Here is a 12,807-nt window from a genome sequence, read left to right as displayed (position 1 = left end):
ACTAATCTGTGTGCTTCTTGGGCACATAACTGGTTATTGGAGCCAGAATTCTTGCTGTTTGCTTGGGGGTTCAAATACTTATTTTCTGCATCAAATACAAATAAAGTCATAAATGTTATAAAATGCAGTTTTCTGGATTTGTTTGTTGATATTCTATTTCTCACTGTTAAAATACACCTATCATTACAATTATAGATCACACATTTCTTTGCAAGTGGCCAAACTTCGAACTGCGAAAATCGGCAGGGGTTCAAATACTTTTTTCCCCCACTGTATGAATGGAGTACATCATTTTTAAAGTTTTAAAGAACTGTAAGCTTGTATTCATAATCAATCCTTTGATGCTTTGGATTGACCATCGCTGGGTTTGGATGGTTCATACAAAAGAAATAGGACATTTGAAAAGTATGTGTCATTACATGTACAAAATTAAAAACTTGAAGAGTTGGTATGAAATTAGCTGATATGGAATTATATATTTCATGTGATTTGTATTTTGTCTGTGTAGTTTTGTGATTGGGTCTTCCCTGACTCTAGGTGAAAGAAAAAAAAAACAGTTTGCCAATTAATCTTTGGTATTTACTGTACGTTCAAAAGTAATTTTGAGATTCCCACTTGATCAGCAGCAGTTACCCTGCTCTTATAATTCATTAATAATAATAATAATAATAATTATAATTAATACATGTTGTAATAGAAACACTTTTTTATTATAATAAAGATATACATGCAGTAGCCTATATAAACATATTTTAGAAGTAACAAGTAGGGATATGGTGCCCATGCCAAGGCACATAAATATCTCATTCAATGTCAACAAGATTGATAAATAGGTAGTTTAAATCAAGGAAAATCCTGCTTTTGGTCTTTGAACTTGCCTTAATGCAAATTGCTGTGGTTCGTTTGAACAAAGAAACTCAGACGGCTCAGCTCAGCTTAGTAAATACCTGGGTAGATACTCAAATACATAGATGTTGGTGGGTGTGTAAGAATTTCATGGCCAGTGTATTGAGAACTGATATAGGGCACTCAGTGACTACATGAATATTTACATTTACAACAACACTGCGGAGATATATTATAAGAACAAACATAGGACATTGGACATATTAATATGTTGGCCTAAAATCGGCTAGGAAATTGTTGTACTGTTGTTTTAAAGTTATTGTGAAAAATATTATAAAAAACAGGTGTTGAGTTTGAACCAGCTGGAATGCTCCTTGGCTTAGTGAATGACATGTGTGTGAAGCATGAAAACCACAAAAAAAATTTCTCCCAGATTTAATTTACACCTAAACATATCAACATGTTACAGATCTGGGATGTCACTATAAAACAGATTTTTATTTCATATAATTATATATTAAAAAAAGACAGGTTACAAGAAAAACCAAACGAAAGAAAGAAAGGTTCCTGAGTTACAAATTGTACATTACAGCTCTGACCTTGAAACATGAAATCTTCGGAGCCAAAACAATTACTACCTCTTCTTAGCCTTAGCTCTTCTTCTGGCTGGAACAGCCTAATTCTAACTATCATTTCTGTTATCTAACAGTATATGTGGCAGGACAGAAGCATAGAAGATGCTGGTATGATATGCAGAAATAAAGATGTAAGGCACATTATGTTAAATGAAGTAATGTGCATTTTGCCATGAAATCACAGAGCTTCTCCTTCTTGAGCCTCTTCTTCACCCTTGCAAAGCCCCATCTTGCTGTACAGCCTTTCAAATTGTGCAACGTCAAACTTGCGTTTGCATCCATCATAGTTCATGTAGCGGATTTTCCCAAAGACAGGCCTCTCGGCCCAACCCATATCATGTATTCCACAAATGGACCACATGCAACCTGAACAGAGAGAAAACAAGTTGTGCATGAGTACAAACAATCCTAATCCATATTGGGTATGTATATATATGAATGAGGACTGGCATGCTATATTGTCTTGAAAGAAGTGCAAGGTTTATAGTGTGTTCAGTGACCTACCAACATATCCGTTAGGGTCACATCCATCTAAAGAATAACGGTCATTGAGGAAAATTGCAATAGAGAGTGCCTCCTCTGGAGAGGAAGTCCATTCCAGGATCTTTTTGGCCCAGTACATTCTCATGAATCCATGGATCTTTTCCCTCAATCAATAACTGAGTCTACAAGAGATAAGGATACAAATGTACTCTTAAAAATAAGTTGCAAACATTTAATCATTTATTACATCTCATGTAGCTTCTAGCTTTGGATAGAGGACAATTTCCCATAATTCTATCATTCTTCCATTTTGAGTGAGGGAGCCATTTCCTTTATGAATGGCTAACAGTGCACGACAAACCTGCATATAGCCTATAATAATATGATATGTTACAATGCAATAAGAACTACAACTAAACCTATCTATCCAGGGCGATAGTTCTAGGAAGATAGGTCTACTGTGTAGTTAAAGGCGAGGTTTCCATGTGGAACTCTAGAGCAGAGCAACGGTGGCAGTGACTTCTGTATAAGTGAGTCAGATGGCAGAATCCCAGACCACACTTGGTTGGACTTTCACCAGCAATAGGTCTGCTTAAAGGTTTATTAGCCGCCTCACTTTCCTTGCATGACTTTATAGTTCCCTCTTAATAAAAATGATGAAAGCGTGTTTAAAAGCATATATTTAATAGCTATTCATGTAACATGCCTTTTTGTTTATGAATTTGTTGCTGACATTTGTGCACGTTTCAGATGTGTCTTTAAGGCAATTAATGTCTGCATTATGCAGTAAAGCATATTATACAGGGAAAGTACAGTACCTGTTTTCTGAAGGGGACAATATTTTAACATATTCCACATCACTGAACTGGAGTCGTTAGGACCTCTCTAAAGAGGCCAAAGAAAATCTTGATCAAGATGTTAAGAAACTATAAATGCCCTATTCTGGACTGCCCTTCCGTGTAATCCATTTTAGAATAAGTACAGTGTTAGATGTTTATTCATTTTATGTATCATACTGCGTTATTTTTTTAACATATCTGTCAATAAGCACGGGTCAGTTTAGAACAGTTACCAAGCAGTTACTGCTGATTGTTAAAATATCTTTTCAGAATGTGAAGAGGGTGTATAACAAAAACGCTCCCGTTTAGGCCCAATTCAGACATATTTAGATGTCTATAAATTGGTGTCAACCTGGGATTATTATTGTATCAATACCTGGGCTGCATTCCACAGCTTGTCATGAGTCTTGGCCTGCTCCAGCTGCTCGCGAGTGTAGATGTGAGATCTTTTGTCTTTTGCATGATCCTTCAGGGTCTTCCGGGCCCACTCATAAGCACCTGACAAAACAAGGAGAATGCCTTGTGATGCGTTATTACACTCTCAGGGGCAGACCACAAAACTGAAACATCAGTGCTACGAAAGCAAAATTATGTGTATAGTCCACAGAATCTATCACAGCATTTTCTGGGAACCATCCATATTTTCACCAGCTTTTGAATGAACAGATGCATCATAATGTTTCCACCTCCATGCTTGACGGTGGGGATGGTGTCATATTCAGCATTCTTCCCCCTCCAAACGCGGCAAGTTGAGTTGATGCTAAAGAGCTTGATTTTGGCCTCATCTGACCACATCCTGTCTCCCAATCCTCCCTTAGAATCATTTCAGTGTTCATTGGGCAAACTTCAGACGGCCCTGTACATGTGCTTCCTTGAGCAGGGGGACCTTGCGAGTTCTGCCAGTACTTCAAACCATTACGGCGTGGTGTGTTGCCAATGGTATTCTTGGTGACTGTGGTCCCAGCTGCCTTGAGATCATTTCACAAGCTCCCCCTGTATTAGTTCTAGGGTTATTCTGCACCTTTCGGGATGATCACCGATACCGCACGAGGGGATATCTTGCATGGAGCCCCAGACCTTAGAGCGATGGACAGTTGTTTGGTGTTGCTTCCATTTACGAATAATCGCACCGGTAGTTGTCTGTTTCTCACCAAGCTGCTTGCCGATGGTTTTGTAACCCATTCCAGCCTTGTGCAGGTCTACAATCTTATCTCTGACGTCCCTGGTCAACTCTTTTGGTCTTGCCCATGGTGGTGAGGTTGAAGGTGTGAAGTATGATTCTCTTGGACAGGTTTCTTTTATTACACGTCACCAGTTGAGATCAGGTGTACCTTGTTAGGCCTATTGAGGACTAATCTGTGTGCTTCTTGGGCACATAACTGGTTATTGGGAGCCAGAATTCTTGCTGTTTTGCTTGGGGGTTCAAATACTTATTTTCTGCATCAAATACAAATAAAGTCATAAATGTTATAAAATGCAGTTTTCTGGATTTGTTTGTTGATATTCTATTTCTCATGTTAAAATACACCTATCATTACAATTATAGATCACACATTTCTTTGCAAGTGGCCAAACTTCGAACTGCGAAATCGGCAGGGGTTCAAATACTTTTTTCCCCCACTGTATGAATGGAGTACATCATTTTTAAAGTTTTAAAGAACTGTAAGCTTGTATTCATAATCAATCCTTTGATGCTTTTGGATTGACCATCGCTGGGTTTGGATGGTCATACAAAAGAAATAGGACATTTGAAAAGTATGTGTCATTACATGTACAAAATTAAAACTTGAAGAGTTGGTATGAAATTAGCTGATATGGAATTATATATTTCATGTGATTTCTATTTTTGTCTGTGTAGTTTTGTGATTTGGGTCTTCCCTGACTCTAGGTGAAAGAAAAAAAACAGTTTGCCAATTAATCTTTGGTATTTACTGTACGTTCAAAAGTAATTTTGAGATTCCCACTTGATCAGCAGCAGTTACCCTGCTCTTATAATTCATTAATAATAATAATAATAATAATTATAATTAATACATGTTGTAATAGAAACACTTTTTTATTATAATAAAGATATACATGCAGTAGCCTATATAAACATATTTTAGAAGTAACAAGTAGGGATATGGTGCCCCATGCCAAGGCACATAAATATCTCATTCAATGTCAACAAGATTGATAAAATAGGTAGTTTAAATCAAGGAAAATCCTGCTTTGGTCTTTGAACTTGCCTTAATGCAAATGCTGTGGTTCGTTTGAACAAAGAAACTCAGACGGCTCAGCTCAGCTTAGTAAATACCTGGGTAGATACTCAAATACATAGATGTTGGTGGGTGTGTAAGAATTTCATGGCCAGTGTATTGAGAACTGATATGGGCACTCAGTGACTACATGAATATTTACATTTACAACAACACTGCGGAGATATATTATAAGAACAAACATAGGACATTGGACGTATTAATATGTTGGCCTAAAATCGGCTAGGAAATTGTTGTACTGTTGTTTTAAAGTTATTGTGAAAAATATTATAAAAAACAGGTGTTGAGTTTGAACCAGCTGGAATGCTCCTTGGCTTAGTGAATGACATGTGTGTGAAGCATGAAAACCACAAAAAAAATTTCTCCCAGATTTAATTTACACCTAAACATATCAACATGTACAGATCTGGGATGTCACTATAAAACAGATTTTTATTTTATATAATTATATATATAAAAAAAGACAGGTTACAAGAAAAACCAAACGAAAGAAAAGAAAGGTTCCTGAGTTACAAATTGTACATTACAGCTCTGACCTTGAAACATGAAATCTTCGGAGCAAAACAATTACTACCTCATCTTAGCCTTAGCTCTTCTTCTGGCTGGAACAGCCTAATTCTAACTATCATTTCTGTTATCTAACAGTATATGTGGCATGACAGAAGCATAGAAGATGCTGGTATGATATGCAGAAATAAAGATGTAAGGCACATTATGTTAAATGAAGTAATGTGCATTTTGCCATGAAATCACAGAGCTTCTCCTTCTTGAGCCTCTTCTTCACCCTTGCAAAGCCCCATCTTGCTGTACAGCCTTTCAAATTGTGCAACGTCAAACTTGCGTTTGCATCCATCATAGTTCATGTAGCGGATTTTCCCAAAGACAGGCCTCTCGGCCCAACCCATATCATGTATTCCACAAATGGACCACATGCAACCTGAACAGAGAAAACAAGTTGTGCATGAGTACAAACAATCCTAATCCATATTGGGTATGTATATATGAATGAGGACTGGCATGATATATTGTCTTGAAAGAAGTGCAAGGTTTATAGTGTGTTCAGTGACCTACCAACATATCCGTTAGGGTCACATCCATCTAAAGAATAACGGTCATTGAGGAAAATTGCAATAGAGAGTGCCTCCTCTGGAGAGGAAGTCCATTCCAGGATCTTTTTGGCCCAGTACATTCTCATGAATCCATGGATCTTTCCCTCAATCAATAACTGAGTCTACAAGAGATAAGGATACAAATGTACTCTTAAAAATAAGTTGCAAACATTTAATCATTTATTACATCTCATGTAGCTTCTAGCTTTGGATAGAGGACAATTTCCCATAATTCTATCATTCTTCCATTTTGAGTGAGGGAGCCATTTCCTTTATGAACGGCTAACAGTGCACGACAAACCTGCATATAGCCTATAATAATATGATATGTTACAATGCAATAAGAACTACAACTAAACCTATCTATCCAGGGAGATAGTTCTAGGAAGATAGGTCTACTGTGTAGTTAAAGGCGAGGTTTACATGTGGAACTCTAGAGCCGAGCAAGGTGGCAGTGACTTCTGTATAAGTGAGTAAGATGGCAGAATCCCAGACCACATTTGGTTGACTTTCACCAGCAATAGGTCTGCTCAAAGGTTTATTAGCCGCCTCACTTTCCTTGCATGACTTTATAGTTCCCTCTTAATAAAATGATGAAAGCGTGTTTAAAAGCATATATTTAATAGCTATTCATGTAACATGCCTTTTTATTTACTGTACGTTCAAAAGTAATTTTGAGATTCCCACTTGATCAGCAGCAGTTACCCTGCTCTTATAATTAATTAATAATAATAATAATAATAATAATTATAATGAATACATGTTGTAATAGAAACACTTTTTTATTATAATAAAGATATACATGCAGTAGCCTATATAAACATATTTTAGAAGTAACAAGTAGGGATATGGTGCCCATGCCAAGGCACATAAATATCTCATTCAATGTCAACAAGATTGATAAAATAGGTAGTAGTTTAAATCAAGGAAAATCCTGCTTTGGTCTTTGAACTTGCCTTAATGCAAATGCTGTGGTTCGTTTGAACAAAGAAACTCAGACGGCTCAGCTCAGCTTAGTAAATACCTGGGTAGATACTCAAATACATAGATGTTGGTGGGTGTGTAAGAATTTCATGGCCAGTGTATTGAGAACTGATATGGGCACTCAGTGACTACATGAATATTTACATTTACAACAACACTGCGGAGATATATTATAAGAACAAACTTAGAGATTGGACATATTAATATGTTGGCCTAAAATCGTCTAGGAAATTGTTGCACTGTTGTTTTAAAGGTATTGTGAAAAATATTATAAAAAACAGGTGTTGAGTTTGAACCAGCTGGAATGCTCCTTGGCTTAGTGAATGACATGTGTGTGAAGCATGAAAACCACAAAACTATTTTTCTCCCAGATTTAATTTACACCTAAACATATCAACATGTACAGATCTGGGATGTCACTATAAAACAGATTTTTATTTTATATAATTATATATATAAAAAAAAGACAGGTTACAAGAAAAAACAAACAAAAGAAAAGAAAGGTTCCTGAGTTACAAATTGTACATTACAGCTCTGACCTTGAAACATGAAATCTTCGGAGCAAAACAATTACTACCTCTTCTTAGCCTTAGCTCTTCTTCTGGCTGGAACAGCCTAATTCTAACTATCATTTCTGTTATCTAACAGTATATGTGGCAGGACAGAAGCATAGAAGATGCTGGTATGATATGCAGAAATAAAGATGTAAGGCACATTATGTTAAATGAAGTAATGTGCATTTTGCCATGAAATCACAGAGCTTCTCCTTCTTGAGCCTCTTCTTCACCCCATCTTGCTGTACAGCCTTTCAAATTGTGCAACGTCAAACTTGCGTTTGCATCCATCATAGTTCATGTAGCGGATTTTCCCAAAGACAGGCCTCTCGGCCCAACCCATATCATGTATTCCACAAATGGACCACATGCAACCTGAACAGAGAAAACAAGTTGTGCATGAGTACAAACAATCCTAATCCATATTGGGTATGTATATATATGAATGAGGACTGGCATGATGTATTGTCTTGAAAGAAGTGCAAGGTTTATAGTGTGTTCAGTGACCTACCAACATATCCGTTAGGGTCACATCCATCTAAAGAATAACGGTCATTGAGGAAAATTGCAATAGAGAGTGCCTCCTCTGGAGAGGAAGTCCATTCCAGGATCTTTTTGGCCCAGTACATTCTCATGAATCCATGGATCTTTCCCTCAATCAATAACTGAGTCTACAAGAGATAAGGATACAAATGTACTCTTAAAAATAAGTTGCAAACATTTAATCATTTATTACATCTCATGTAGCTTCTAGCTTTGGATAGAGGACAATTTCCCATAATTCTATCATTCTTCCATTTTGAGTGAGGGAGCCATTTCCTTTATGAACGGCTAACAGTGCACGACAAACCTGCATATAGCCTATAATAATATGATATGTTACAATGCAATAAGAACTACAACTAAACCTATCTATCCAGGGAGATAGTTCTAGGAAGATAGGTCTACTGTGTAGTTAAAGGCGAGGTTTACATGTGGAACTCTAGAGCCGAGCAAGGTGGCAGTGACTTCTGTATAAGTGAGTAAGATGGCAGAATCCCAGACCACACTTGGTTGACTTTCACCAGCAATAGGTCTGCTTAAAGGTTTATTAGCCGCCTCACTTTCCTTGCATGACTTTATAGTTCCCTCTTAATAAAATGATGAAAGCGTGTTTAAAAGCATATATTTAATAGCTATTCATGTAACATGCCTTTTTATTTATGAATTTGTGCTGACATTTGTGCACGTTTCAGATGTGTCTTTAGGCAATTAATGTCTGCATTATGCAGTAAGCATATTATACAGGGAAAGTACAGTTACCTGTTTTCTGAAGGGGACAATATTTTAACATATTCCACATCACTGAACTGGAGTCGTTAGGACCTCTCTAAAGAGGCCAAAGAAAATCTGATCAAGATGTAAGAACTATAAATGCCCTATTCTGACTTCCCTTCCGTGTAATCCATTTTAGAATAAGTACAGTGTTAGATGTTTATTCATTTATTTATCATACTGCGTTATTTTTTTAACATATCTGTCAATAAGCACGGGTCAGTTTAGAACAGTTACCAAGCAGTTACTGCTGATGTTAAAATATCTTTTCAGAATGTGAAGAGGGTGTATAACAAAAACGCTCCAGTTTAGGCCAAATTCAGACATATTAGATGTTTATAAATTGGTGTCAACCTGGAATTATTATTGTATCAATACCTGGGCTGCATTCCACAGCTTGTCATGAGTCTTGGCCTGCTCCAGCTGCTCGCGAGTGTAGATGTGAGATCTTTTGTCTTTTGCATGATCCTTCAGGGTCTTCCGGGCCCACTCATAAGCACCTGACAAAACAAGGAGAATGCCTTGTGATGCGTTATTACACTCTCAGGGGCAGACCACAAAACTGAAACATCAGTGCTACGAAAGCAAAATTATTTGTATAGTCCACAGAATCTATCACAGCATTTTCTGGGAACCATCCATATTTTCCACCAGCTTTTGAATGAACAGATGCATCTAATGACAAAGAGGAAAGACAGGTTAGTATACCGTTTTTTTCCACCGCCAGTGTCATAGTACACTCACCCTCAATCTTGTCGTAGTTCTCATTGTAAAAGCAGAAGTTGTCTGCAAGTTCCCTGCGCACCACCATTTCCTCAGTAAAGGAGGCCACGGACTCACTGAATTTCTTGCCATTCTTTTGGACCTGCCGGACCACACGCTGGGCTGAAAGCTGACCTGTGAGAAAGTACAGTTAAGACAAACTGAATGTCAGGTGATCCCATCACATATGAAACAAATGTGCTGTGGGTATAGTATGATGAGATCATTTTAACAATGAAATACCAAAAAATGTGACTTAAAAACCAGCTGGAGGGTTATTGATTTAGAAGAGCATTCGATCAATTCTGCTCCTGGAGTCTCCATAATGCAGAGTACCTCCAGGAGGGCAAATCATTCAGATTGTTTAAATTATGGCCGTAGGGGGGTTAGAAGCGACAGAATTTCACTGCAGTTGTTGACACTGACCAAAGTGGATCCATGGTGAGAGCTGGCTAGCGGCAGCCACGTTGGGGTTGTTCCGGAGAGTGGCAAAGCAATGCAGGCGCTCGTCGATGAAAGACTCCAGCATAGCCATACCCCCTGAAGTTCCAGGTTTTGCCCAGTCTACCTCACCAACACACCGATCCACTCCCAGAGATGACAGAATCTCATTCCAGTTCACTGCCTAACAAAAAGAAAAAAAAATAACATTTGAATACCATACCTGTGAAGTTTGTTGATTATTTTTTTCATGTGTGAATATTTCATATTCCTCTCACCTCTTTACATCAATGGAAACAAACAAGAAGTATTTTGAGTTGGATAACTATTCCGTTTTACCTGGGCAGTTTTTGGGGATGAGTGTGGATGTTTGTCAACAGCAGGGAACTCGGTGAGAAATGTGGGCAGCAGTTTAGTAATCTTCCCACGGATGGTTCTAGCAGCATACTCCAGTTTTCCAGATGCTTCCCAGCAAGGCACCACATTGTGAGCATCTACCTTCAAAATGTGTTGTGAGCAAGAAGCAATAAGTTGGGTCCTTTGAGGGACTTTTATGTAAAAAAATGCTTTACCAGTTTAAATGAATTACTAAAGTGAAAAGACCTACAATTTACCTGAATGAAAGGGATATCTGGACTGATTGCTTTTTTGACATCGTCCACCCACCGTGTGGGATCCCTGAGTGGCCAGAAATCAGTTACTACTGCCCCCATGTTCCACTCCTTTATAAAACCAGGGAGGGTATCTCCAGGGAAGCCACTGAGAAGATGGAACTGAATATCCAGAACACTGCTTTCCTAAAAAGTAGTTGTTTTCATGTTTAGTGTAATACAAGCCATTTTTACTCATCTGCACTGTTTTAAATCAGTATCATAAACAACATTAAATGCTCTTGCATTCTTAGTCAATACTCTATCCAAACATTAGTCTGAAATCAAACACACAGTGATTGTACTGCATGTGTGACAGAATTGAAAAGACCATACCTTGGCCACCTCCTGCAGTCCTTGTAACATGAAGGAATAGTGTCGAAATGTTGCCTCTAAAAAGTTCGGCATGAGGCAGAAGCAAATATGCAGGGGTAGTTCCTCTGCGATGGCCAACTGTTGGGCATAGATCAGTGCCCAATTATCTAAAAATGACACAGAATGGAAAAAGAAAAAATATAAAAATTATTTTGTTTAAGTTGCCTTATCTAAAATGTGAATCTGTGAACATCTCAGCTAAAACGTTTTGGTAGCAATATTGGCAAAAGCCAATTTGAAATTACCTTGAACTCGCTGATCCCTTCCCATCCAGTACACCACCCCTTCAGTCCCTCGAATTACTGTTTTGGTGTCAGACAAGAATCTGAGACGCTTCTCGTTGAATTTCACATCCTGAGCTCCTCTTCGTACCTCAGCCACCTCACCTTCCAGCCATCCTTCCACTCTGTCTACTTTCAGTTGTTTTGCGTTGCTTATTTTCACTGACTTTGCCTTGCGCTTAAGGTCTGCTTTTTTGGGCGCCATGATGGTTTCTGATGTAGAATTAATCCTTAAGCAGGGGCTGAAGAAGCCTGGGCTCTGTTGCAGCAGATCTGCGGAGCTGACCTTTACAATATGTCGGAATGCTGACAGGTACCGCAACCTAGGGTCAGATCAAGAAGTAGATGTTACTAAAAATAAATAGGCCTGCTTTTAGAAATAACAACATATGCTACAGACCCTAGTGTAAATGTTGTGTCCTGTTCTGTTCTACAGAACTTCTTAAGGGAAAAGTAAGCAAGTAGGCCTATAAGCGTGTTAGAGAAGATTCAAGTGGACATAGGCCTGACTGGCACTCACTTGCTCTGGCATGACTCGGGTTGACATTATCTACAGCGCCGATCTGACAATTTCTCTCTCCAGGGATGGTCATTTGCCAGTACAGTTAATATCACCAGTGTGGACACTGTGTACGGACCAGACTGGATAATTCACCAGTCACAGTAGATAAGTACACTTACAAGTAATCGTAGGACGACCTCCTCTGGTTTTTGCAATGAGGTAAAGATGTACAAGAAACAATCTACCCATTGGCCGATGAGAATGAATGGGCCTATTCGACTGGTCCTCTGAAGTGCTGCACCTTCAGACCACGCCTACCAATGCAGGACAAAAAGTGATCCACTCTACTCGAGGGAAGGCGACTGTGCACTACTATGAATTTCACTCTCCTCGTCACTGCTGCCTTCTGACATTTCCTTTAATAAAACGGCAGCAAACTTTTTACAAAGGCGTAGCAAGACACTTCATAGCGATGGCAGCAAATAGCGGACAGTTACAGCTCTGACCTTGAAACACGGTCTGCATGAATGGGGATTTCTGCCCCCCTCCCACATGCGATCTGGGTTCCAGAGCCGAATTGTCATAATCTTACCGTAACATCGTTGCTGCAGTTTTATTACAGGGAATGTTAGCAGACAGCAGTAGCGTGGAAAGTGACTATATGATATGGCATGGATTGGCTACAGCTGTTGTATTTCCAATGTTGTCATATTTCTGCATGTGGTCTACATTAGGTCGATGTAAAGGTGACTACAGTCGCTTGTACACTGGATA

General features: G+C 38.5%; 3 protein-coding genes across 3 annotated transcripts; all 3 read right to left on the bottom strand.

The window, feature by feature from the left end:
* Positions 1–1,476: 1,476 nt before the first annotated feature.
* LOC122128649 (deoxyribodipyrimidine photo-lyase-like) lies at positions 1,477–2,119 on the bottom strand. The gene is made up of 2 exons (XM_042703060.1): positions 1,986–2,119; positions 1,477–1,847 (listed from the first exon to the last, which is right to left on the bottom strand). Exons 1-2 carry the CDS (start codon positions 2,107–2,109, stop codon positions 1,660–1,662), a joined length of 312 nt encoding a protein of 103 aa, XP_042558994.1. The 5' UTR covers positions 2,110–2,119; the 3' UTR covers positions 1,477–1,659.
* A 2,828-nt stretch (positions 2,120–4,947) lies between these two features.
* On the bottom strand, positions 4,948–6,650 carry LOC105899208 (deoxyribodipyrimidine photo-lyase-like). The gene is made up of 2 exons (XM_012826357.3): positions 6,133–6,650; positions 4,948–5,998 (listed from the first exon to the last, which is right to left on the bottom strand). Exons 1-2 carry the CDS (start codon positions 6,254–6,256, stop codon positions 5,811–5,813), a joined length of 312 nt encoding a protein of 103 aa, XP_012681811.2. The 5' UTR covers positions 6,257–6,650; the 3' UTR covers positions 4,948–5,810.
* An 861-nt stretch (positions 6,651–7,511) lies between these two features.
* Positions 7,512–12,056, bottom strand: LOC105899199 (deoxyribodipyrimidine photo-lyase-like). The gene is made up of 9 exons (XM_031560243.2): positions 11,496–12,056; positions 11,212–11,357; positions 10,840–11,022; positions 10,565–10,723; positions 10,211–10,409; positions 9,767–9,919; positions 9,401–9,522; positions 8,220–8,379; positions 7,512–8,083 (listed from the first exon to the last, which is right to left on the bottom strand). Exons 1-9 carry the CDS (start codon positions 11,734–11,736, stop codon positions 7,938–7,940), a joined length of 1,509 nt encoding a protein of 502 aa, XP_031416103.2. The 5' UTR covers positions 11,737–12,056; the 3' UTR covers positions 7,512–7,937.
* Between the last annotated feature and the right edge of the window lie 751 nt (positions 12,057–12,807).

Source organism: Clupea harengus, chromosome 22 (assembly GCF_900700415.2).
Source record: "Clupea harengus chromosome 22, Ch_v2.0.2, whole genome shotgun sequence".
NCBI classification, from domain to species: domain Eukaryota; kingdom Metazoa; phylum Chordata; class Actinopteri; order Clupeiformes; family Clupeidae; genus Clupea; species Clupea harengus.
The sequence above is the reverse complement of the archived record's forward strand: the minus strand, read 5'-3'. Positions and strand labels throughout refer to the sequence as shown.

Excerpts from the sequence above, each read along its gene's own strand:
- LOC122128649 (XM_042703060.1), bottom strand. The coding sequence starts at position 2,109 with ATGAGAATGTACTGGGCCAAAAAGATCCTGGAATGGACTTCCTCTCCA. Across the intron at positions 1,848-1,985 it reads TGACCCTAACGGATATGTTG|GTTGCATGTGGTCCATTTGT; the intron begins GTAGGTCACTGA and ends CTCTCTGTTCAG.
- LOC105899208 (XM_012826357.3), bottom strand. The coding sequence starts at position 6,256 with ATGAGAATGTACTGGGCCAAAAAGATCCTGGAATGGACTTCCTCTCCA. Across the intron at positions 5,999-6,132 it reads TGACCCTAACGGATATGTTG|GTTGCATGTGGTCCATTTGT; the intron begins GTAGGTCACTGA and ends TTCTCTGTTCAG.
- LOC105899199 (XM_031560243.2), bottom strand. The coding sequence starts at position 11,736 with ATGGCGCCCAAAAAAGCAGACCTTAAGCGCAAGGCAAAGTCAGTGAAA. Across the intron at positions 10,724-10,839 it reads CAGATATCCCTTTCATTCAG|GTAGATGCTCACAATGTGGT; the intron begins GTAAATTGTAGG and ends CACATTTTGAAG. Across the intron at positions 9,523-9,766 it reads GAACTACGACAAGATTGAGG|GTGCTTATGAGTGGGCCCGG; the intron begins GTGAGTGTACTA and ends TTGTTTTGTCAG.